Here is a 27,757-nt window from a genome sequence, read left to right on the forward strand (position 1 = left end):
AGCCCATTGGCCCATCTGATCAAGATCCCGTTGTACTCTGAGGTAACCTCCTTCTCTGTCCACTACACCTCCAATTTTGGTGTCATTTGCAAACGTACTAACTATACCTCCTATGCTCATATCCAAATTATTTATATAAATGACGAAAAGTAGTGAACCCAGTACCAATCCTGGCGGCACTCCACTGATCACAGGCCTCCAGTTTGAAAAGCAACCCTCCACCACCACTCTTCTTTCCAGCAAGTTCTGTATCCAAATGGCTAGCTCTCCCTGTATTCCATAAGATCTAACTCTGCTAACCAGTCTCCCATGGGGAACCTTGTCGAATGCCTTACTTAAGTCCACATAGATCACGTCCATTACTCTGCCCTCATCAATCTTCTTCGTTGCATTTTTTTTTTTAAGATTCCCTACAGTGTGGAAACAGGCCCTTCGGCCCAACAAGTCCACACCAACACATATCCACACATCGTCAATTCACCTAACCTGCACATCTTTGAGAGGAAACCGGAGCACCCGGAGAAAACCCACACAGACATGGTGTTTTAAAAAATTCTCAAGGTCAAGGACCAGGCTCGCAGGAAAGTAGTCTGACACAGAACAAACAGCCAAGAGGCGAGTCTGCTAGAATATAAGTGTTTTATTCCCCGCAGTGTCACCACAACCAGTCTCGTACTTACAACGGGTCTGGCTTATACTCACTCTACATGTTACCAAAACTGGGAGCCGTCAGTTCTCGTAGAGCGGTTGCCAACAACCCACGCTCGGCGGTTAAACGTAACCCCGGAGCAGACTCTACCGAACTGGAGACTTCTCCAGCTGATATACTCTTTTCCAGATATAAACATTCATGTGAACAGCAGAGCAAGGCTAAAAAACACATTCCATTCTGGTTACATACAGATAAGAAGATTCACACGGGAAGGTGTATAACAAGATTCACACGGGACTAAGCGACACCTTCCATTTTCGGTTAGAGCAGAGCAAGGCTAAAAAACACATTCCATTCTGGTTATTCACACGGGAAGGTGTATAACAAGATTCACACGGGACCAAGCGACACCTTCCATTTTCGGTTAGATTCACACATGTATTGGGACACAATTTTAACCCTTTCACCACATTCCACTGCTTGGCCCAATACATGTGTTGCATAATGATTCACACATGTATTGGGACATAATTTTACACCACATTCCACTGCTTGACCCAATACATGTGTTACATTATGCCCATATGTATTCTTTCTAACAAGCGCCTACGTACACGCCAAATATACAAGCAAGTCAGGACATTACAGCATGTTAAAATCACCAGGACCGCTACCAGGATCGACAAGGGTGGGAACAGGAATGTCCCCGCAGTGGAGGACATACCACTCAATATGTCCCACCAATGATGAGCTGACTCCACGTCCACTACACGGGCAGCATGTACTACCTCCTGTCCATGTATAAAGGTAGACACCGTAACCTTGGTGACATTGGTTTGATGCTTTCGTAATATCTGCTTAAGCTCCTCGGATCGGTCCAATGCTCGCTTAAACCGATCCAGGGAAATGTTCCAGGGATTCCTCAGCACTTTCCACTGCACCTTGGTAAAGTGGCGAGCACTGCTATAAGTGGTCAACAAATAGGTGTGATTCTGCCAGTGCCACTGATAGACATTTGAGAGGCATCCCGAGAACGGTGCTGAGGGAAGCATAGGATGTGGATTATTGGTAGCCACACAGAGCGTGTGTGGCCCAATCTGCCACATCATGTCCCTTGGAGTCTCAACAGTCCATTCGCACAGGGCCGTTCCCTTAGTCAAGCAAGGGTCCCGATACCTGTCCATCAGTAGGCAAGTTTTCCCCTGATCAGTCTGTTCACAAGCGGACAGATCATAGGTAATATTGGTATCTGGGCTAAACCACTGTCCCCTTGTCTTCAGAAAATAATATCCAGAAGATGTAATCACTGGTAATACATAATATCGACAGACCGTAACAGTGTGGGTTACATTCATGGTAACAAAGTATCCGTTACACATAGTTGCGTTACACCATGTTCGCTCTGGATGGGTTATCATCCACAATTTCTCAGATACATTCCATAGTCCCCTCCACGCCTGTACATTGGGGGATGTTACCACACGCAAAAAGCGTTCTTTCTGTATTTGAGCATGCAACATTTGAATATGACAGGCAGTCCAATTTAACTGAGCCGTAATGTTCTCAAACAGTTCCTGAGTGGCGCCCCAGACATCCAGTTCCCATTGCAGAGATCGTATCATTATTTCAGCTGTCTCTCCTTGAGTCATCATTACGGATGGCATCCACCTTCCAATAGTATGTAGTCCTTGTGAGGTGGCCTGTCCCGTGTTAGATAATTTAGTACGGGTTACCTCAGAGTCAATGGCATTCGAGATACCCATAACAGTTCCTGCGCCTCCCAGCAGGGTGTCGTACCACGCTCGTCGCCGCCTCTTGGTATGACACTCGGGTATGAGGGGCAACTGTACCCGCCAATGAACATCAGTGTGCAGTACCGCCCGGGCCATCTGTTGACAAGTTGACATAATAGGGGCCAACTGTGTTCGATGCGACCGCACGCGTGGCTGGCCCGCCCCGCGTGGGGTTTAATAACGCCTCAGACGGGGCGTTCGTCGAGGGCAGTACCATTATTAACCACATGAATCGATGACGATTCCGAATATCGGTGGCATTGCGCAGCCACAGATCTTCCCCCCGAGCTGTGACGCTCCAATGAGTCCCCGTTGTCCCGCATGTCTGGGTGCATCGGTCCCACAAACACGTCTTGACTTGGGCATTTACCACCAGGGTGCAATTAGGCGGTATGAACGATATGTCATATTTTTCCCCATCCCGGCGCATGTAGCACTGTGCACACGTGTACAATTGACAGTCGCTGGTGAGAGTCAGAACAACGCACTGCTGACCGGGTTCACATGTAAAATCGTCCTGCGTCCGTCGCTGGCTACTGGCCTCCCACCGCACCTCATGGCGGGCGACCGGTACCAGCGTCCAGGCCGTGATACCGATGCCCTGGAGTGGCCATCCGATCGCGAACATCGCCAATAGGAGTCGCAATCCCCATGACCACCCCATGTTCAAGGCGGAGGGTCAGCCTGCGGGTGCATAGCAATTACAACATTATTTAGGTCTCACGTAAGTAGCACTGGTTCGCCGGGACGTTTGCCCAGGTCGGGTCCCCGGGGTACATAATGGTGACCAGACTGTCCTTCCCCTGTGCTATGATTTCGGCCGGCCTGGGGGGGCCGGTCGTCTGGCGCACCCATACCTTGGCCCCCTTAGTGTCAGTAGACCCAAATCCCCCCGTCCCACGCTCAGTAACCGTAACGGGAGCTCCCATCTCTTCCACCGTTGTAAGGTTACATGGCTTAATGACCAATTGCGCTATTCTGTCCCCCTTCTGTATCACGTAAGGTTCAGCGGTGATGTTGACCAGGATCACCCCCAACTCCCCTTGGTAGTCTGCGTCAATTACGCCTGCCATCACATCAATCCCCTTTAGTGACAGTCCCGACCGCGGGAGGATATGCCCATAGGTTCCAGGGGGACAAATCAATCCTAACCCGGTCTTAATCACCGTAGGTTTCTGTTGGATCAAAGTCTGGGCAGTTAGTGCTCGAAGGTCCAGTCCAGCCGAAGCCGGCGTGGCCCTTACGGGAATATCAGCTCCCTCAGCGAACTTCCACATTTTAATAGGCTGAGTCTTTGGGGTATCACATACTCGTATCATCCTATTCAAGGGTGTTACCCCATTTCCTAATGGGCGGTTATTAATTTGTTTCACCACCCGAATTAGTTGCTTCCTCCAACCCGTTAAGTCATTGCAACCTCCTGCTTTTCGTAGTGAGGACTTCAGAAGCCCATTCATTCGTTCTATAAGTCCCGCAGCTTGTGGGTGATAGGGTACATGATAAACCCATTCCACGTGGTTATCGTGACACCACTGCTTTACCGCCCTTCCTGTGAAATGGGAGCCATTGTCACTCTGGACCTGTATGGGCAATCCATAAAATTGTTCAATCAAATCTAAACATCGCAAGGTAGCCTGTTGATTGTTGTGACGACAGGGATGGGCTACCAAAACCCCAGACATAGTGTCCACAGCTGTACATATGTGGTTACATCCTTGTGAGGAGGGTAAGGGACCCACAAAGTCCATTTGCCAGCTCTGTCCCGGACCATCCCCCCGATGGATATGTCCCATCATGTGTTGGGGCACTCCCTGCCGCTGATGTTGACACTGCTCACACTGGTTTACTGCAGTCTTAACATCATCTACCATAAGATCTATTCCTCGGTCTCGAGCCCAGTGCAAGGTTCCTTGCACTCCCCAGTGCCCAGCCTTAAGGTGTGCCCATCTAGCTAGGTCCACTGAGGTGCCCCTTTGCACCATCATGGTTCGGACGATACCATCCACATATCGGTTATGTAGAGCTTCCACATCATTTCGAGAGGTATGGGCATCTACGTGGGTGATGTATATGACCAGGTATTGAGCTTTCTCCCATATATCTTCCCATAACTGTTTACCCCACACTTCCCTATTCTGGATCATCCACTGATTGGCCTGCCAAGTTGGCATCCATTGTGTCATGCCGTTAACCACTGACCACGAGTCAGAGAACAAACAAACTCCCATGACCCCTGCTTGCATGACTACCATATGCACTGCCTTTAATTCTGCCCACTGACTACTTTTTCCCTCCCCTAATTCTTCTAGGGTAGTGCCTTGTTTTGGGTTAAAGGCGGCAGCTTTCCATCTACGCTGTCCCGCTTTCCATTGGGCTGACCCATCTACGAACCAAGCCGTGGCTTGTTCATCCGGGGTCAGTTCATCATACCGTTTTCCCATCTTAACGGGTGATTCCTTGTATTCAATCACCTCAAACCGCTTTTCCCCTTCCTCAGGGGCCTCCGCCACTTGCTCATGTAGGACTGACACTCCTTTCTGTCCAGTCCGCACTCTCTCCGACACATACCATTTCCATTTAATGATGCTGCTCTCTTGGGCAGTTCCTATTCGGTGGGTAGTAGGGTCACTAAGTACCCACGGAAGAATAGGGATAGCTGTTCTCATGATCACTTCATGTCCAATGGTCAGGGCTTCGGTTTCCACCAAGCCCCAGTAGCATGCTAATAACTGTTTCTCAAAGGGGGTATACCGTTCCCCTGCCGGGGGTAATTTTCGGGACCAAAATCCCAGTGGCTTACGGGTTCTTTCCTGTTTTTGCCATAAGCTCCAATTGGCATAATCCCCCTGTGCTGAGACTTGCAGTTCTACAGGTCCTGACTGTATCTTTCCCAAGGATACAGCTTGCTGTATCGCTTGCTTGGCCATTTCAAATGCAGTTTGATGGACCTCCGTCCATTCGAACGCTGCCTTTTTCCTCGTAACTCGATACAAAGGTTTTAAAATTTGTCCTAAATGGGGAATATGCTGTCTCCAGAATCCGAATAACCCAATAAATTGCTGCACGTCCTTCTGGGTGTGAGGGACGGCAAAGACCTGAATCTTATTTTTAGCTTTCACAGTGATTTCCCTTTCCCCCTTGTTCCACACGATTCCTAAGAATTTTACCGTTTGTGAGGGACCCTGGATTTTGGCTGGGTTGATCTCCCACCCATATCCTCGCATATGTTGAACCAGTTGGTCCAGCAATTCCTGAACCTGCTTCTGACTTGTCCCCTGTATCATCATATCGTCAATATAGTGCGAGATCATCACTTCGTCAGGCACTTTAAAGGCAGCCAAGTGTTCTGCAACTATCCGGTGGCAGATAGTAGGGCTATGCAGATATCCTTGGGGCAATCGCGTGAACGTGAATTGTCTACCCTCCCAAGTGAATGCGAACTGTTCCTGCCTATCTTCGGGAATAGGAATTGTGAAGAAGGCATTAGCCAAATCAGTTACTCCGTACCACACCCCTGGATGATGTTGGATTCGTCCTATAATAGTGACGGCATCCGGGACCGCTGCCGTCAAGGCCGGAGTGTGACGGTTTAGTTGCCGATAATCTACCGTCATCCGCCATGACCCATCGGCTTTATGTACGGGCCATAAGGGGTTATTCCACGCCGTGGTGCATGTCCTAAGCACTCCCGCTTCCAAATAATCCTTAATTGTGGCGGATATTTCTTTATGTCCGCCGGGAATCCTATACTGTCTAAGACTTATTACGCGATCGGCGATCGGGATGGGGAAGGGGTCCATTTTAACCTTTCCCACTAACACCGTCCTACAGCGCAAAGCCATTTTCGTGATTCCAAATTCAAACTTCCCTTGTTGGAGGTGAAGTGTTAAACCGGCCAGAATGTCCATTCCCAGGATCCATTCTCTAACCGGTGTAATGATAATTGAATAAGTTTTAATGGGCATTGTACCTATCTTTAGGGGCAATTGTACTGTTTTTCCTTCAATCAGATTACCTCCCAGCCCAACCAGCGTGACTGGGGTTCCTTTAAACTTATGGGGCGTCCCATAGATTAAGGTGGCCTCCGCCCCTGTGTCCACTAGAGCCATAACGGTTTGGACGGATTTGCGCCAATAGATAGTCAATGATACATGAGGTCGAATGTCGTCTGCTGACCATTGGCTCGTTCGTGGGCAAACCCTTGGGGCTTGGCCCGATTCCTATTGTTCCTCCCATTCATCTTCCCCAGACAGCACTGAGTAAAGACGTTTGCCTCGCCCTTCTTTGTTCTTGCCTTTCTTACTAGGTTTCCGGCCACGCCTATCCACTTTATAACACTCTCGGAGGGGAGGCCGTACCTCCTCCTCCTCCTCGTCCTCCGAGGATTCCCACCGCTGGGAAGTGGAAGTTCTACCCCTTCGAGGCTCATTAACAACCGGACCCCGTGTCTGACATTTTTGTGTTAGTAATTCCACTAGGTCTTCCATAGTGGGTCGGGACTCCGTCTCTACCCGGGACACCTTCAGTCCCTTTCGTCTGCATAAGTCTTTTAATTCCGGTGTAGGTAGGCCATCAATCTCCGATGCTGGGACCTGCGCCCGTATCAAAGCTTGCCACAAAGCACGCCGTGAGGGGCCTTGGTTACTTCCTTGATTAGGGTTTACTTTTCCCCCTGCCCGAGCCTCAGGGCGATGCCCCTCCGTGCCCCCCTGAGAAGCACGGGTTGTGGGTCCCCAATCCCCCAAACCACCCATCTCCCTCATCATACTACGGGCATCTCCTAGGGTTTCTCCCCGTCCACTCAACATTATGGTTAATAACAGTGGTTTATAATGGGGGGGGGCAGTCTTCACTAGGTGGTCTCTAGTCTGTCTACTAACATTTGTGTTATCTACCTCGTCCAGCACTCCCAGCAACAGGGCATCCCGCACACACAAACGGGTTAGCCTCTGAACCCCTTCCTTAATCGTTGTCCAAGTTCCTTCCAAGGGGGGCCAATCGGACGGGAAGGGATACTGTTCGGTTACTGCCCTGGCATACATCCCAAATAGGGTCCCCATACTGCGATCTATTACCATATCCTTGGCTTGGCTGCGGTACCCCAGGTCTATGGCAGCATCCTTTGCTAATCCACCAAACTTGGGAGCATCCTGATAGTCTACCTGCACTTGTTGCCCCCCTTCCTCGAGGAGCCGAATTAGCCATAGCTCTAACGGCTCCCCAGGATTACGTCGGGTTTTCTGGGTGATAAACAGCACCTCATCGGTAGTGAAGTCTTCCGTTAATTCAGAGAATTCTGCGGGAGGCTGAGCCCGCGGTAATTCATGCATAATTGCCTCCCCTTGTTCATTCCGTATAGGGTTTCCTTTCTCATCTAACATTACCTCCCGTTGCACTGGGAGACGTCTCTGAACCTGCTTTCTCCTAACCACTGGTTTAGCTTGGAGTACGGGTGGGTCCTCTTCGTACTGATCATCTAAATCTCCCCAAATGTTCCCATCCCAATGATCGATATCCCACCGATCCCCGTTATTTAACTGGGCTACAAACGCCCGTACTTGTACCGGGTCCGGGGTTCGAGGGACCTTCCTTTTCTCTTTCCGTTTCTTAGCAGACAGATACATAATAGTTCGTCCTGCTAGTTCAGTTAATGCTGTCAATTCAGCTTTTAACTTCATAATTTCCTGCCTCAACATAGAGGCATCTCCCGAACTGAGTCCCTGCTCATGTTTCAGGAGGGCTAATTCTGCTTCAGCTTTTTGGCGCTTGTCTGACTGTTGTCTACAAGCCGCCGCACAGGCCCACATCCTCCGCTGTACCCCAGGCAATGGGTTCTTCGGCAGGACTGGGATCCTCTCAAGGGTGGACAGCAGCGACCCTGGGGTTCCTACGCCCTCGGCCTCCCAGTCCTCCGGTCGCCCCCCACCATTTCTCAAACAAACTGCCACGCCATGCCACGGCCCATGCCATCCCGGGACGGTCGGGACCTCCACAGTTTGTTCCTCTGGTTTCTTAGCCTTTTTCCAAAACATTGTTCTGTATCAAAATCTTTCCTCAATTGCGATTGATCCTGCCGACTACGCCAAAATGTTTTAAAAAATTCTCAAGGTCAAGGACCAGGCTCGCAGGAAAGTAGTCTGACACAGAACAAACAGCCAAGAGGCGAGTCTGCTAGAATATAAGTGTTTTATTCCCCGCAGTGTCACCACAACCAGTCTCGTACTTACAACGGGTCTGGCTTATACTCACTCTACATGTTACCAAAACTGGGAGCCGTCAGTTCTCGTAGAGCGGTTGCCAACAACCCACGCTCGGCGGTTAAACGTAACCCCGGAGCAGACTCTACCGAACTGGAGACTTCTCCAGCTGATATACTCTTTTCCAGATATAAACATTCATGTGAACAGCAGAGCAAGGCTAAAAAACACATTCCATTCTGGTTACATACAGATAAGAAGATTCACACGGGAAGGTGTATAACAAGATTCACACGGGACTAAGCGACACCTTCCATTTTCGGTTAGAGCAGAGCAAGGCTAAAAAACACATTCCATTCTGGTTATTCACACGGGAAGGTGTATAACAAGATTCACACGGGACCAAGCGACACCTTCCATTTTCGGTTAGATTCACACATGTATTGGGACACAATTTTAACCCTTTCACCACACATGGGGAGAATGCGCAAACTTCACACACACAGTCACCAGAGGCTGGAATCGAACCTGGGCCCCTGGCGCTGCGAGGCAGCAGTGCTAACCACTGAGCCAGAAGTGCTAACACTGAGCCACCGTGCCGCCCATTCTTCAAAAAACTCAATTAATTTCGCAAGACATGATTACCCATGCACTAAGCCATGCTGACTATCCCTAATTAGTCTCTGCCTTTCCAAATACATGTAAATCCTGTCCCTCAGGATTCCCTCTGACAACCTGCCCACCACCGTCAGGCTCATCGGTCTATAGTTCCCTGGCTTGTCCTTACCATCTTTCTTAAATAACGGCACTACATTAGCCAATCTCCAGTTTTCCGACACCTCACCTGTGACCATCAATGACAGAAATATCTCAGCAAGGGGCCCAGCATTCACTTCATTAGCTTCCCACAGAGTTCTAGGGCACACATGATCAGGTTCTGAGGATTTATCCACTTATACGTTTCAAGACATCCAGCACCTCTTCCACTGTAATGTGGACATTTTTCAAGATGTCACTATCTATTTCCCCACATTCTATATCTTCCATGTTCTTCTCCACAGTAAACACTGATGCAAAATACTCCCCTCTCCTGCGGCTCCACATATAGGCTGCCTTGCTCATCTTTGAGGGGACCTGATCTCTCCCTAGTTACCCTATTGTGCTTAATGCATTTATAAAAATCTGTTGGATTATCCCTAACCCTATTTGCCAAAGCTATCTCATGTCCCCTTTTTGCCCTCCTGGTTTCCCTCTTAAGTATACTCTTACCGCCTTTGTACTCTTCACCAGGTGTTTGACATCTTTTTAATTGTTTGACATCTTTTTAATTGTTATACTTCTTTTGTTATTATGATAAACACAGAAAATAAAACATTACAGCGTAGAAACTGACCCTTCAGCCCACCACTTCTGTACTACCATCCTAAACTAATCCCATGTACCTGTACATGGTACATATATCGCTATTCCTTGCCTGCCAAACTCCTAAAAACTGTTAAACATTACTTTTGTGTCTGCTTCTATCATCTCCCTTTGATGTGTGCTCTGCACACGTATCACCCTTTTTATTAAAAAAAACATTTTAAATTCATTCGAGAAATGCGAGCATGCAAAGCCAGGTCAGCATTTATTACCCATCGTTAACTGCCCAGAAGGCAGTTAAGTGTCAACCACATTACTGTGATCTAGAGTCATGTGTAGACCAGACCAGGTAAGGACGACCATTTCCTTTCCTAAAGGGCACTTGTGAGCCAGATGGGGTTTTCCTGACATTGGTTTCATGGTCATCACCAAACTCCTAATTCCAGATATTTATTGAATTCAATTTTCACCATCTCACACGGCAAGATTTGAACCTGCATCCCTGGGACATTACCAGGGTCTCTGGATTAATAGTTTAATTATAATACCACGAGATCATCACATTCCACATCATTAGTCTCACACTTCTTTAATTTTTTCCTTCTCCCCTTCAACCTACAATCCCTAGTATTTCCCTAGTATATAGGAAGAAAAAAAAAATCAACTCCCAAACCCATTCATGACCTCTCAATTTTATACGCTGCTATTAGGTCACCCCTCAGCCTCTGATGTTCCAGCAGAAGCAAAGTTTGTCCAACCTCTCCTTAGAGCTAATACACTCCAATCCAGGCACCATTGTGATAAACCTCTTGCGCACTCTTCAAAGCCTCCACAACTGCACATAATCCTCCAAAGTGGCTTAACTAAAAAGTTATCAACAGCTGCAATATGACTTGCCAACGTTTGGAATTAATGCCCCACCTGATGAAGGCAAGCATCCATATACCTCCTTGACCATCTTATTCAGTTATTGTTAAAACAATCTGCAGCCTTGCATGTTTGCGTTTCAGTGAAAGACCATAATGTTAATTGGAAAAAAAAGAAACAAAATATGACCTATCAAATTAGATTTCATTCGGTGTTCTAACTAGTCCAGGAGTAATATCAGATGTTGTCATAACAGTGTTGCTTATCAAAACAGTACACATTAAACTTCAGTACCCCAATACTTGGCTACCACAATTAAAAGGTGACAGAGATTTTGAGCAGGATTCCTCTTGCCAACAGGAACAAACAAAAAAAAATGCTTTTCAGCTCTTACCATATCCTGCCATTGAAGCACCATGAGGACCCTCCATTGCATTCTGATTTTCTTCTGCTAGAGCTCGGACATATCTTTTACTGAGTTCCAGTATCTGTTCACGCAGTTCTATGCTGCTTTGGTGCTTTGGATGCTGGAATGTATATCGGAGTAGCACCAAGCCCCAAATAAATCCAAAAATTAGCAGCAAAACACTTAGCTTCTGAGATGGATTTCTTCTGAACAGACTTCCAAACATGATTGTCCAACTGCAGCCTCTCTTTGCAAATAAACCAGTCACATCATGAGCATCTTAATGTTTAGAATCCTTTATGTGAGTGTATTCATCAGTTCATCACTTTAAAGCCCTTTCCTCTGATGTTCACCTTCTGACCTGTAAAATGTAAGGAAAAATGTATTCTTTAGAATAGAGAGTGAGCCAACTTTCTTTTTAAATTAAAAATTGATCACAAAAAAATCCATAAATTCCTTATATTGCTCTACAGCCAAAGTGGAAATTAAAAACAAGAAAAAGTAGACAAAAAAACCACTAAGTTTACAGTATCAGTGTCAACTCTATTTTTTTGTCCTATTATATTTTCCCTTGCTGCTTTAAAGTCTATCAATCTCAGTTTTGAATATACTTCATGTCTGGGCAAACATCACCTCTGTGATAGACAGTTGCAAAGATTCATCACCCATCTAATAAACGAATCACTCATCTCAGCCCTAATTGGCCACAAGTTTATCTTAATATTGGCCTATAGTTTTTGAGTCTCAAACCAGGGAAAACATCGGTCAGCGTCATTAGAAATTTTGAGTTTCAATGAGATCACCTCTCATCTAAACTCCAAAAGATAAATACAGGCCTATTCTACACAATTTTCATGAGTTAGTTCTTTCACACTAGTAGTCATTCCAGTGAACGTTGTTTCAAAATGTATCCTTCATTAGGCTAGAGAGCAAAACAAAACAAAAAGGGACCAACACCTATTGGGTGGGGCAGGCCAAAGAAGGAGACATCAAATCCTTGACTTTAGAAAACAAGTAAAGAATTATACTGAACCATTCTAAAACAATGGAGGAATGGAAAATTGCGAGGTTGAGACCCTTATTCAAAAGGAGGAGATGGCAAAAAGCAGGAAGCTATAGGCTGATGTGCCTTGTCTATTATTTAAGAAATGTTGGAATTGATCATTAATGAAGTAAAACAACACATTTGAAAAATCAAAAATCTAATTAGAGTCAGCACTGCTTCATTAAAGAGAAATCATGTCTGACTCGTTTAATAGAATTTTTCAAGGAAGTATCAACCAGAGGGGATAGAGGGAATGAGTAGATGTGTTGTAATTGGATTTCCAGAAGGCATTCGACATGGTATCTCACGAAAGGCGGTCATAAATGCCCACCATATTGTAGGTAATATATTGGTTAATGGGTAGGAAACAGCAAGTGATGATAAATGGTTCTTTTCCAGGTTTGTAATTTGTAACTTGTAGCAACTTGATACACACATTTCCAGAGATCAGTGCCAGCACAACAGCATTATATATTAATGACCTGGAGGAAGGAAGCAAATGTACTGCAGTCAAATTTGCAGAAGACACAAACATAGGTGTAAAGGCAAGCTTTGGGAAGGATACTAACAGTTTACACAGAAATTGATGGTTTAAATCAGCAAAATGTTGGCAAATGGAGTTTAATGTAGGAAATGTTGAAGTTGCTCATTTTGGGAGAAGAAAAATTATTTAAATGAAGAAAAACTGCAGAAAGCTGCAAAACGAAGGGACTTGCAGGCATCTGAAACACAAAGTTAGCACACAGGTAAAGCAAGTAATCAGCAAGGCTAATGGAATGTTGGTCCTTCTTTCAAGGGGATTGAAGTATCAGAAGTAGGGATGTCTCAATCTAACTCTACAAGGTGCTGATGTAACCACATCTGGAGTACTGTGAGCAGTTTTGGTTCCTTTATTTAAAGAAAGATACCATTTCATTGGATGCAGTTCTGAGAAGATTCATAAGAATGAATCCTGGCACGGAGAGATTATCTTATGAATAATTGGGTTGGACCCTACTTAGTGGAGTTTAGAAGAATAAGGTGATCTTATTGAAACATAGATTTTTAAGGGGTAAATGCGGAGAGGACGTTCCTTCTCATGGGAAAGCACAATCTCGGAATAAAGAATGCCAATTTAACTCATTGCCACAGACCACAGTGAAGGCAGACTCCTTTATAATACTTAAGGCCGAGATAGATTTTTAATCAATAGGAAAATCAAGGGTTACAGGGGGCTGAGGTCATTCTTCTTCATACAAAGAAAATTAAGAAAAATATAAAGAGCTATAATAAACTAAAGAGAAGCTGGTTCATGCATAAGAGTTGTAACTGGAAGACACAGATTTGAGGCTGTTAAAAAAAAATCAGAGGCAACATGAGAAAACTTTTTTTAATGCAAGTAATTATATGAAAAGCACTAACTGAAAGTGTTGGAAGCAGTTTCCATAATAATTTTAAAAACGAATTGGATAAAGATTTGAGAAGAAATTATGGACTCGAATAAAAGAAAAATGTCAGGGAGGGAAGCTAAATCTATTTAAAAGAGATGGGACAGGCACAATAGACTAACTAGCTTCCACCTGTATTGCATCTTTCTTGAAGAAAATTTGTAGTTTGTTGCTTTATACAGGGCAAAACAATTGCTTACTAAGCATTTCAATATGTAATTGCAGTAAACAATTCAAGATTAACTTACAACAATTTGTTAGCAATGTCTAGTTAGTAGGATTGCACCGCAAACAGGAAAGTCAAGGAGGTGTTCATTGAATTCCATTTCATTTATCTTCAGTGCTCTATGTTAAACAATAGGTTTGCTAAGAGAAAAATCAAAAAATATTTCAATTAATTGACTTATGCTTTTTATATTTGAGAACACCATTTAAGAAGCTTTACTTTCAAAAATATGTTTGATCTTGTAGAATGCTGCAGCCATTGTTTTCTCATCAGTGGCAAATATCTCATTAGAACGCACTGCAGAGTTATACATTGCTGCAAATTACGTTGGAATCTTTTAAAATAAATAGTTGTGTTATTCTAAATAATGTCTTGCATAAAAATAATTAATTACATTTTTCTTTTAATTTGCTTCTTACTCAGAAGCTGATACCATACAGTGTGGTTAGATAACAAGGTTTTTTCCAGTGACTGACTCACGTGCAACAGAGTTTTCTATGGCCCAGTCTGCTCCAAGTCAAACATGTCTTTTATTTTGTTGTTATGCCCTATTACATATTATTGTTTTTTGGCATACATTTTCGACTGTGGATAAATTTAGATCCTTTGCTTGCCCACTTATTTTCAAATGGTGCCACATCTGAATACAGGAAGTATTTATTTCCCATTAAAGAAAGGGAAATGGTGACATTGCGATCAGGCCAGTGGCCTAGTAATCCAGTTTAATGTTCTGGGAACAAGGGTTCATATCCCACTACTGCAGTTGGCGGATCTTGAATTCAATTAATCAATCAATCATGGATCCAAAGCTACTCTCAGTAATGAAGACCATGGCAAATATCATTGATTATTGCAAAATTCATGTGATTCATTAATGTCTTTTCAGGAATGAAATTGGCCACAATTACCTGGTGTGGCTACATGTGATTCCAGACCTGCTGCCATGTTGATTATTTTTATCTATCTCTTAAATTACCTTGTAGGTCACTCAGTTCAAGAGCATTTGAGGAAGGGCAACAAATCTGACCTTGCCAATGACAACCACATGTCATCAAATAATAAACAGAAAAAAAAATTCAGATAGAGAAAAAAGACAATTTGGAAAGTGGTTGGAGTGGAAGAGTAACATATCTGAAATGACTTTGGGGTGTTGGGTCACAATGGTAGCTGAATTCAATGTCTTGCGAATATCATTTCATTTTTAAGAGGTGTTCTTGGGAAATACCAATGTGCTCCATCTTTCTAAGAGATTCTAATTAACCTTTGCCAGCATTGTCAAACTGAGACCTTTTAGGATCGACTTTTTTTTTTGAGTTTTTCATTGTATGATAACAGATATCATTGTCATTGCGGATTTATGGTACAAATTCTTAGACAAACACAGAAGAGGTTGTATGCATCAGAACATATTTCTGATGCAAACATTTTGGTACGAACACTGTCTTATAATTCAAAAAGTCTTATTTATGATTGTGTTGATAACACTTTCCACTGCAAAAATAAATCTATATGCCAATCATGCACACTGAAACCAAGATTAAAAAATGATGGCAATACTATACACCAAAGGAATCCAGACATATCATCCCAAATGTTGGAACATTTTCAACTTCACTCTTAGGAACAGCCATTGACAGAGGAATTTCTATAGTTGAACTATTTATGCTGTTTCCTCAGCCCAGACACTTACAAACAGTAAGACTTAAAAGATATACGAAACCTGCAATCTAAAAGCAAAGTAAGGTTGATACTAAAAATCTGAAATAAAAACTGAACCCTTGGTAGGTCAGGTAATTCTATGCAGTTAGGGTGGTAAGGCTGGCATTTTAAGCCTCATGAACATCCCTTCTCTCCACAGATACTGCTAAATTTGTTGAGTGTTTCAAACATGCAAGGTGATCAGTTACTGATTACAGTGTTGCACTAAAGCCAAGGAAATATTTTTTACCAAAAATATGGATGAATTAAAACAATTTTATGTGATCACTATTTTCTGACAAAATCCAGAAACACTAAAGTCAATTTCTATTTCACATCTACTCCATTTTAAGTCAAATATTAAAATCAGAAGATTCATCTTAACTATTCAGCACAGGATCACATTCCCATTAAATGTTGTAACGCCATTTCCTTTATAGCAGATCATCCAAAGCATTGCTCACAGTGAAAGGTTACGCTGTTCTAAGAAGGGGTCTGGTCAATTCAATTACAGATTACACCATTAACATCAGGAAAGCAGTCTGCAAATGATATGTGCAGTGAAGTATATTTTAACTACTTCCTGTAACAAATATATGCAAACAACAAAATAGATTTCTAAGAGTTGAAAAATGAGAAAATGCCAGCCAACTAAAATAAGACGAAATACCAGGTCATAAAATCATGCATATTTTAATCATGATATCTGAGCCTTTACAGAAAAGCCAGTTAATGGTACTGTTCCTGTGAAGATTTATGATGTGGATATCTGAAATGGGGAATAAGTACATCAGGTGTCGAGATGGCCTAGTATTATTATTACTAGACTATTAATCTGGAGAAAGTGAGGACTGCAAATGCTGGAGACCAGAGTTGAAAAATGTGGTCCTGGAAAAACACAGCAGGCCAAGCAGCATCCAAAGAGCAGGAGAATCGATGTTTCGGGCATAAGCCATTCCTGAAGAAGGGCTTATCCCCGAAACGTCGATTCTCCTGCTCCTCGGATGCTGCCTAGCCTGCTGTGTTTTTCCAGCACCACATTTTTCAACTATTAATCTGGAGACCCAGGTAATGTTCTGGGTTCAAATCTTGCTATGGCAAATGGTGGAATTGGAATTTAATAAAAATCTGGAAAGTTAAATGATGACCATTTAACAATCGGTTGTTGTATAAACCTATCTGATTTACTAATGCCCTTTAGGGGAGGAAACTGCTGTCCTTACCCAGTCTGGCCCACATCTAACTCCAGACCCACAGTCTGGTTGGCTCTTAACAATCCCCTGGGCAATTAGGTACATGCAATAGCCAGTGATGCCCACATCCTGTGAATTGATTTTAAAAAGGGTCACAGTACTTAATAAGTTGAACTGGAAACAACAATGCGCAGATGTGGTGATTTAGGAATACACTTGGCTATAATATCACAAAATTAAAATATTTCAAATTGAGTCTCATTCATGACACTGCTTTACACAGAGCCGAAAATGTGTTGCTGGAAAAGCGTAGCAGGTCAGACAGCATCCAAGGAGCAGGAGAATCGACGTTTCGGGCATGAGCCCTTCTTCAGGAATGCTGCTTTACACAGCTCTAGTTGAAAGTCCTACCCCATTTGAAAGCATCGTTCGGTACAGATATTCTGGAAAAGTACACTTTTAAAAGGGTACAAAAGTTACGATACGCGGCAAGAAGGGGATTTTATAAACTAATCTCCCTTGATAAATCTTTGCAAAGATATAAGAATGGCATGAAAAATGTCTATAACCCTTGGTGTCAGTAATACCATTGTACACATTCAGGAAAAAGGCTCATTTGCACTCTTCCCCACAAGAACCTTTAGCAGGAGCTGATGCATGGACGGGAATATCTAAATTCTAAATACACTAGAACAGTTTTCATACTTATGTTATTTAAAGTTAGATTTCTGTGTTAGTGAACATTTTTAACTCTAACCTTTTACATTTTTGTCTTTTTTAACATATGAGGAATGTACTCAAGGAGAATTTGGTATGAAATTTTCTAAATACACAAATTGCAATATATCAGGGAGAAAAAGACATACATAACCGTGCAACTACCATCTTTCAGAGATCCTTGAATATAAATTTTGTGTCAGAGGACTGTCAGAGTAACACCTGTACAAAATTTCTCAATAGGAAGACTTGAATTATAGCATAGATTTAAAAGGAGTTTGTGTTAAATCTAATATTATTCTTGGAAGAAATAACTGAATATACAAAAAAAAATCACTGTTGAAAATATAGATTCTAGTTGCGTTGAGAAGTGTTGGATAAGAGATTTACTGATAATATTACTATTAAAGGAAATACAGGAGCATGAAAAATATTTTATTTAGAAGAAAAAGCAATTGCAATCACAAGAAGTATGCCCCACATCCAAGTATGATATAATCAGCAAGCTTTGAGATTTTATTTTGAACTTAAATTCAAGTGATTTATCTATCAAAAAAGCAATGGATCTAGCATTGCTCTTAGGGGAACATCACTATCTATCATTCTTCATGCTCATGGTTTTCTGTCCTGAACTCAATTTTATATCAGAGAAGACAGTCACCATCTCTTTCCATGACCTTCAATTTTGCTGACCAACCTTCTATGTAGCATTTTGTCAAATATACTCTGAAAAGCCATGTAAGCAATATCCATTGTATGCCTTTTATGAATCACCTACACTACTTCATCAAAAAAAACATTTAGATTAACCAAGCACAATGTGACTATGACAAACTTTTGCTGGCTCTCATAATTCATTCAAAATTCTTCACATGCCCATTATTTTTCTCTCTCCCCATCCCCGTTTATTTCTTACATCTTTTTCACTACCGGTGTTAGTCACAAGCCTGTAGTGATCAGGAATGGCTTTGCAGTTTCTTTTTAATAAGTCACATGAGCCACTCTCCTATCATCAGACACCTCCAGAGTTTTTGGGGAAATAATGGCAGGCTATTCTGCTATTGCTGCACTGTCCAAATCATTTGGACCAAGTGACTCATTCATCCTCAGCACAGTCAGCCTTTCCAATACATCCGGCTTGTCAATTTTCACCCATTCATTATCTATACCCACTTGTCTGTCATACCCATATTTTATCATTTTCCTCTTTGTCAGTGAGTGATGCAACATTCTCAAGTATTCTCACCTACCTTACCTTGCAGCTCTTGGCATATATCATCAGCTTTGTCCCTTATACGCACAAACCCCTATTACCTGCTACTTATATGCACAAAATTATACCTTGGATGATCTTTTATATTAAGTTCCATTCCATTCTCATCTTCATTTTTATTTGTCCAGATTCTCACTTGAAATACTGGCCTAACAATGTTGATTCTCCCGCTCCTTGGATGCTGCCCGACTGCTGTGCTCTTCCAGCACCACACTTTTCGATTCTGATATCCACCATCTGCAGTCCTCATTTTCTCTCAATCACATGAATGTTTTCTTCTTGTTTAATTTTTTTGCAAAACACTATCATTCAAGAGCCCTGGCTTGTGATCCATCATTCCCTATCGTTTGAATGTTCCTAGCCTTTACGTGAATCATCACCCCAGAGATTATTTATTGTTTCTTAACAGCTTTTTTCTGTCAGATATTTGGATCCATTTTACCTCGGCAAATTCTCTTCTCATGCATAATGCTTCAAGTGATGCCTTGATGCTTCCTATCTATTAACATTCTCAGGGTGCAGCATTCTGAGTAATCCAAGGAGAACTACGTTTGGTCTTGTACCTTTTAACTTCCCTCCCAGCCCCTGAAGAGCAGATCCATATCAACAGCTGCCTTGCAGTGTCATTGGTACAATCATACAAGTTCTGGCTCAGTCCCTTCCCTCTGCAAAGTGTTACTCATCTGCTCCTTGATATCTTTTACCATTACACCGAGGGAACACACCATGCAGGATTTATAATCCCTGCCCACTCTCCTTTGTTGTTTCTACTTTTAAAAATTCCTTGTCTATAGTTGCCATGGTCCAGGCAGCACTCCATCAAGGTTGTTGAACACTCAGTGGTCTCTGCATGTGGCACACACACTGAATACTCCTGCATTTCATGTGGATGTCCAAACTTCCATTATCATGAACTTTTGCTGCTTATGGGGTCACTCACATAATGAAGTATAAAATCCAGGAAATTATCCCACAAAGTCAAAGCATGTTGCTGCTAATCGAGAGACCCCATTCCTGTTGTCCTGAAGAATACAAGGTAAGATAAAGTAGAAAAACACAGTTTATGACAATCTTAAAACAAAAAGAAACTAATATCGTAGCAAGTTGAGTATAGGAAGTATAGAAATGAGAAAGTAATTTAGAAAATGCAAAACAGGATACAAGAAAATATTTGTGACTAAAATCAAGGAAAATTTAAAAATATCTTAGCAGTACATTAAGAGCAAGATGATGACTATGGGTAGGGCTCTTCAGAGATGTACACTGACTTGTGTGCGTACGCGCTTCTTAATAAGTCTGTCTTCACATAGAAATAATGCAGATATTCTACTTCAACAGCTGGTATGTGAAATCTCAGATAAACATAATGAGAAGCAAAGAGTAACCTTTGGGTATAATGGATAAATTACAAGGGTTGGATTTAAGGGAAAGCAAAGAGAAAATAGTGGATACACTGAACATTATTTTCCACTCGTCATTTGATACAGGTGGAGTATCAAATAACTGGAGGCTTGCAAATGTTGTACCATTGTTTAAAGAGGGTGAGAGGAATGGGCCAAATAATGACAGGTCAGTTAGTCTGATCTCTGTGGTGTGCATGCTACTAGAATCATTGTTGAGATATAAAATGAACTGTTAGAAGGCACAAATTGATCAGTGAATGTCAGCATGGTTTTGTAATACAACGGTTGTGTCTCACTAACAACTGATGTGAAATTACTTCTTCAAAGTAACAAAGAAGGTTGAAGAAAGTAGTACAATGGATTGTCCACATGAATTTTAGTAAGACACGAGAGACTGGTCAGAAAAATTAAAATGCTTGGGGTATAGGGAAATGTGGCAAGTTAGATCCAAAATTGGCTTTGTGACAAGAAACGGAAGGGTCAAGGTTGACTATTGTTGTTGCGAATGGAAAACATTTTCCTGTAGTGTTCCACAATGCTCTTTGTTGTTTATAATATATGAATAACTCAGAATTAAAATGTGGGAGGACTGTTTGGGAAAATTTGCAGGTGACACAAAACGTGACTGTGCAGTTGACCGAAGAGTGAATGGCAATCGACTGCCAGATGATATCAATGGCTTGGTTGGAAAAATTAGCATATAGAATTGGACAGAAAAATGGCAAATGGAATTCAATCCAGAAAAGAAGAAAGGAGGGCAGGGGAATACACAAAAAAAGGGAGGATATTTAAAGGGGTAGAGGGGGTGAGAAACCTTGGGAGCGCATGCCCCAAAGTTCCTGAAGGTGGCAGGACAGTCAGATAAATTGATAAACAAGGCATGTAGGATGCTTTCCTTCATTTGGCAAGGTATTGAACACAAAAGTAGGGATGTAATGCTGCAACCTTATAATACTGTTTAAGCAACAGCAGGAGATTTGTGTACAGTTCTGGTCATCATATGAAAGATGTAAGTGCTTGAAAGAGACTACAGAGAGGATTTATAAGGATACTGCCAGGACTTGAAAATTGCAGTTATGAAGAAAGATTGGATAGGTTAGGATTATTTTCCTTACAACTGAGGAAGCTGAGGAGTGACCTAATTGCGGTGTATATAATAATGAGACAAGAAAGACCTGTTTCTCTGATCGGTGGGGCCAGTTACTAGGAAGCACAGAATTAAGTTGATTCACACACGGATTTGAGGGGATAGGAGGAAAACTCTTTTCACCTAGAAGGTGGTGGTTATCTGGAATTCATTGCTCAATTTGGCGACCAAGCCAGACATACTCAACTCATTTGAATGGAACCTGGATGTGCACACCAAGAGTTGTAACCAACTCGCACATTTTAGACAATGTGCTAAAACGTGGAATTAGAATGGATGGGTAGTTTATCTATTGGGCTCGGAAACAGGGGCTGAATGGTTGCTTTGTGTTGCAATTCTTCTTTGATTAGTGCTGTCCAGGAGGATCGTTGTTTGGTCTTCAATTAGTCACCACCATCATTAATTCAGAAGGTGCAATGGAATACCACATCTCCTAATTTGTTGATGATACAAAGATACATTACGTCAGCGACATAGGTAGAAGTATAAATTTCTTCAAAAAAAATTAGACACGATAAGGGCCCTTTTGTGGGATAGTGGTACTATCCCAATCCCTGGACTGGGAGGCCCAGGTTCAAGTCCCACCTGCTTCAGAGGTACATGATAGTAACTCCAAACAGGCTCGTGGAGGGCCAAAATAACATAGGGATCCATGCACATAGAACATTAAAATGTCAATAATCAGTACAGAAAATAATAGAGTAATAGAGTGCTGGCCTTTATAGCTAAAGGAATAGAATCCAAGGAGCTAAACCTCATGCTTCAGCTTTATGAATTCCTGGTTAAATTAGGAACTTCATGTTAACACATTTTAGGACAGTTATTTGCCCTGGAAAAGTGCAGCACAGGTACACAGGGAAGATAATTGGACATGCAGCTATGAAGTGGGATTAAATAAACGAGGGTTCTATTCTCGAGGAACTGAAGGCTATGAGGAGTCAAATGAAAATCTCATGATATAAAGACAAACAAATAGTTTCTTCCAATTTACATTATTTCTGTTGCTTAGGGGTGCATTATTGAATCAAGGGGCATAGTCAAGAATTTCTGGAGTGAAATAAACACTTCAATATGCAAAAAAGATGGCAAAAGTGGTCAAGCAATCATTAGTTTTAAAACTGAGATCAATGGATTTTTACTAATCAAAAGGTATTAAATGATCTAATTGAATGGTGAAGGCTGCATGAATTTTGGAGTTAAAGAATAAAATTGTTATTTTTTCTTTAAATAATGGAATTTGGGTGGTTCTCCATCACTCATATTTTAACAGATTATGAGGCAAGGTGAGCTTTTCTGTGCGTTTGGTTTCATTAGCAGTAGGGTTTACCCCGTGTCATAACAGTATGTAGGATGCATGTCCCAAAGACTGGCAGATTACATCAAGCAGAGCACATACCTTTGACCGTTCACAACAGTCATGGTCCCAACCATACCCAACATCCATGTGGTCCAAGATGGTCCAATAATAGATGTGATTCTGCCATTGGACAATATTTAGAACATAGAAAAGTACAGCACAGAACAGGTCCTTAGGCCCACGAAGTTGTGCCGAGACTTAATCCTAATGTAAAATATAGTAAGTTAACCTACGCACCCCTCAACTCACTGCTATCCATGTGCATGTCCAGCAGTCGCTTAAATGCCCCCAATGACTTCGCTTCCACCACCTCAGCTGGCAATGCATGAAATTTGGAATTCTCTACCCTCAAAGTCTGTGGTGGGTCAATCATTAAGGAAATTCAATCCAGAAACGGATACATTTCTAAATACTAAATACACATAGGGACACGGGGATAATGTAAGAAAATGGCACTGAGATAGAAATCAGCTATGATCTAATTGAATGGCTCAGAAGATTTGAAATGCCAAATGGCTCACACCAGCTCCTATTTCTAGTGTTAACACTTCAGTCACTGGATAAACAGAGTTACATACAATATTTGCATTTATACACTGGGACTTCAACATGTAGTTTCACTAGTGTAATGGCAATGAATGCTGGCAGTTTCATAATCATTTTCACTTTTATTTAAAGTGAAATCTTGTGGCATAGTTCTATTAGCTGTATAAAGGTTTTTAGATTTTTAAAAAAATGTTAACCGCTCCAGTTGTAACTGATCGTAACACAATGCATAATATCATTAAGAGTAACTGGTAATGCTGTTTGTTGTCCAAGTATAGCAAATTATATTTTGAAGCAATGGTCTAGATTCAGCCCTTTGAAAGGCGAGTGTAGTCAATGCATAACCGACTATTTGTATTTAATATAAGCATAAGACTGTGGAAGCAGGCCATTTGGCCCATCAAGTCTACTAGGAGAAAGTGAGGTCTGCAGATGCTGGAGATCAAAGTTGAAACTTTATTGCTGGAACAGCACAGCAGGTCAGGCAGCATCCAGGGAACAGGAGATTCGACATTTCGGGCACAGGCCCTTTCCTGAAGAAGGGCCTGTGCCCGAAACGTCGAATCTCCTGTTCCCTGGATGCTGCCTGACCTGCTGTGCTGTTCCAGCAGTAAAGTTTCAACAACCATCAAGTCTACACCAACCCCTCCGCAGACCATCCTACCCAAACTCACCACCACCACCCCCGCCACCTTATTCCTGCAACCCTGCATTCCCCATGGCTAACTGACCCAGCTCTCTCATCCCTGGACACTATGGGGAATTTAGGATGGGTAATTCACTTAACCTGCATATAATGGGGGAGGAAACCAGAACATCCAGAGGAAAATAATGCAGATATATTGAGAATATGTAAACTTCACACAGTTGCCCGAGGATGGAATCAAACCCAGGCACCTGGCACTGTATAGCAGCAATGCTAACCACTGAGACATCATGCCGCCCACAGTATTAAGTGCCATCCATTTATATAATAGCTTTAGCCTTTAGCACAATAGATCCATGGATGACCAAAAATTTAATTCTTTATGCAGATTTTAAGGATCTTAAAACAGAAAAAAATCAAAGCTGTCACAGGCTGATGGTGAGAATTCCAGATTGTAGAGATTTGTGATCTGAAAACAAAGCCAAATGTGAAACAATTACAATCATGCACAAATCACAGTATGAATCAGCTATTGTGAAGGTTTCAAGGCTGTAGGGAATAAGAAGTTGGGAGTAGCAAGCTAATGAAAGGATAACAAATCAAGATTTTGCAACCTGGAGCTCATGCAGATTCTATAGCATTGGATTATGAGACCTTTTAGAAGTTTTTGATTACCTCAACTTTACAGAGGGTAGAATGACTATGGCTGGCAAGGAATACTTTGGAATAATCAGTCTAAAAGGTAATAAAAGCAAGGATGAAGATGTGAAGCAGATAGGCTGAGACCGGGGTGCATTTGGGCAATTTGTTCCATTTGTGAAACTGGGTAGCCTTAATAATGACAGATTAATGGGTGTGAATTCAACTCAGGGTGAAGCAGAATATTAAAGTTATTAACAATCTGACTTAACCTCATTCTATTGTCAAGAGGTAGAATAGAATTGGTGACATGGATACAGAGCTCCAGGCAAAAACAGAAGACAACTGTTTCAGTCTTAATATTTAGTTTAAGCGGTGTAATAATATAGATAGGTGGGAAGTATCAAAAAAGGTGGTAGGGTAAGGTTGGGTAACAGCAGCGTCCTGTTGCTTTTTCAGATAAATATTAGTGAGGTTCAGCATGCAGATGAGAAATAGAAAAAAGATTACCTCTGGTGTCCCACAATAATTTATGATCCAGAAGTGGAAAGGGAACCCATTACAAATGATCCTCTAGTTATGATTACACACCTAAGAATGAAGCCAAGCAAATTCAGTCCACACAGCTCGACAATGGAGGAAAGGTACTAGAGAATGACACCATCATAAAACCATTAAAAGTTTAAACAGGTAGAAAAGGATGAGATTCGTTTATCACGGTCACAAACACAGACATCATTCATGATTTGATAAGGACTATTTCACAGTGTGCTGAAGCAATTTCTGACTGGAAGGATTGAAACACTGGGTTGCAGGAGCAATAGGTGTAGATTTGTCAGGCAACTGCACATTCAACTAACTTGGAAACAAAAAGAGGTTGGAAATAGTGATAGCTTGCTAAGGGTGGGGTTGAAGAGTAATGATAGGAAATTTAAAAGGGGAATACTACCTGATGAGAAATAACTACTTTTATTTCAAATAAGGAGTCCAGCAGGCAAATTGAATAAGGAGCATTTCGGTGGAAACAGCAATCTGGGAGCAGGAGGTGGGCCTTAAAAAACATGATGATTTTGGAAAGCACAAAGGCAAAAATGAGAGAAACTAGAGTAAGATGCAATACAGGGACATCATAGCCTCGTGGTATTGCCACTCCAGACCAGAAACCCAGATAACTTTCTGGGTACCAGAAACTTGAGATAATGTTTGGGATCCTGAGCTTGTAAGCAGGTAGAATCCGAATTAAATAAAAATCAGGAATTAAAATGACGACCATTGAACCATGGTCAATTGTCATAACAACCCACCTGGTCCATGAATGCCCCTTTAGGCAAGAAAACTGCCACTCTTACCTGGTCTGGCTTATATAAAGCTTGACATAATCTCACACACCACCAAATCTTACATAAAGTCTCCCAGAAAACAACTCCATCCCTGGGAATGTTTTGGCCCACCAGCAGGATAGATCCAGCAGAGGTGGTGACAGGAATGGTACACCAACAGGAAGGAGTTTCTCTCAGAGACCTCAATATTGATTGGTGACTCATAGCATCAGCTAAAATATGGACAAGGAGACCTGCTGCTGATTCGCCTTGCCTGGTGAACCAGTACTCCTCCATGTTGAACAGCACTTTAAGGAAACAGAGTTACAAAGATGCAGAATGTATTCTGAGTGGAGGACTTCATTGTCTATCAGCAACTGTGGCTTGTAGCATGAATACTAAACAAGCTGGTAGAGTCCTAAACAACACAGCTACAATGCCTGGACTGCTGTAAATGGGGAGAGATCCAAGAGGAAAAAACATATTTAACTTCATTTCCATCAATCTGCCTGCTGTAGATGCACATGTATGACAGTATCAGTAAGAATGGTCATTGCACAGTCCTTGTTTAAGTCCTGTCTTAACGCCAAACATCAATCCATTGAACTGCATGATACCATCACCGTGCAAATTGGGATAGACATTGAGTTGTAAAATCTATTCAAGACTGGGCACCCATGAAGCACTGTAGGCAATTATCAACAGTCAAAATATACTCTGATTTAACACGAAACATCATGGCCTGGCACATTACCCCATTCTAACAACCTGGTGAAGATACAGAACCAGGCCACTTGCATTCTAAAAAGATTCAGCAGCAAATAATATAGTCAAGGCAGCCATTTGGCCCATTATGCCTGCACTAGTACTTCAAACTAACATTACAGTGTGCCAATCTCCTGCTTTTTCCCCACACCTTTGCACATTAATTCTATCTAAATAGTCACCTAATGCCTTAAATACTGCAAATGAACCTGCCTCACCATAATTCCAGTGACTATGTTCCATACTTTAACTGCTGGCTGTGTTAAAATGCTCTCTCTAGTATTACACTGATTTTTCTTGCACATTAGTTTAAATCTATGCCCCCTCATTTTTGTTCTTTTTACAAGGAGGAACAGCTTCTCCCCACCCACTCCAAACCTCTATTAGATCTTCTCTCAAGCTTCTTTTCTCTACGGGGAACAGTCCCAACTTCTCCAATCTATCTATAGAGCTAAGTAGATCAGATTTAAACTCTGCGCTCCTGGCCATGTATTTAGGAATTGTGATTGACAATTCAACAAATCACTAGAAGGGTTCACAGCATCCGTATTCTCAATAACAGGGAAGCCCAGCAAATCAGGGCAAATGATAAGACAAAAGCATTTGCACCAATCTTCAGCCACAAGTGCCGAATGGATGATCTAACTTAGCCTTCTTCAGAAATCCCCAGAACCACAGACGGTAGTACTCAGCCAACTCGATTCACTCCATGTGATATCAAGAAATGGGTAGATACTGCTAAGGTATTGGCTTTGATATCAGTACAGCAATAGCATTCAAGACATGCTCCAAAATTATCATGCCCCTAGCCAAGCGTTCCACTACTGCTACTATAATGGCAGCTGCGTAAATGTGCAAAATTGCCAGCATATGTCGAGTACACAAAAAGCAGGATAAATCTAAGTCAATCAATTACTGCCCCATCATCTGATTTTGATAATCAGTAAAGTGATGGAAGGCATCACTAACAGTTAAATGAAGCCGCACTCACTTAGCTTGCTCACTGATGCTCAGTTCAGATTCTGTCAGAGCCACCCAGCTCCTGATCACATTACTGCCTTAGTTCAAAGATGGACAAA

General features: G+C 42.1%; 1 protein-coding gene across 12 annotated transcripts in view; it reads right to left on the reverse strand.

Moving 5' to 3' along the window:
• Nucleotides 1–27,757, reverse strand: part of LOC122550236 (alpha-1,6-mannosylglycoprotein 6-beta-N-acetylglucosaminyltransferase A-like) — a 106,306-nt gene that overhangs the window by 73,592 nt on the left and 4,957 nt on the right. For 9 of the 12 annotated variants that reach the window (XM_087987062.1, XM_087987063.1, XM_087987052.1 and 6 more), the window contains 2 exons: nucleotides 13,998–14,115; nucleotides 11,266–11,638 (listed from right to left, as the gene is read on the reverse strand). In XM_087987062.1, coding sequence (XP_087843188.1) covers nucleotides 11,266–11,503 — 238 coding nt within the window. In that variant the 5' untranslated portion in view covers nucleotides 11,504–11,638; nucleotides 13,998–14,115. Of the gene's footprint in view, nucleotides 1–11,265; nucleotides 11,639–13,997; nucleotides 14,116–25,104; nucleotides 25,186–27,757 lie in introns of all 12 variants that reach the window. The other 3 variants (XM_087987057.1, XM_087987058.1, XM_087987061.1) reach the window with 2 other exon arrangements.

This window comes from Chiloscyllium plagiosum, unplaced genomic scaffold (genome assembly GCF_037043375.1).
Source record: "Chiloscyllium plagiosum isolate Xiang-an unplaced genomic scaffold, Cpla_swu_hap1 HiC_scaffold_5, whole genome shotgun sequence".
Lineage (NCBI taxonomy): Eukaryota > Metazoa > Chordata > Chondrichthyes > Orectolobiformes > Hemiscylliidae > Chiloscyllium > Chiloscyllium plagiosum.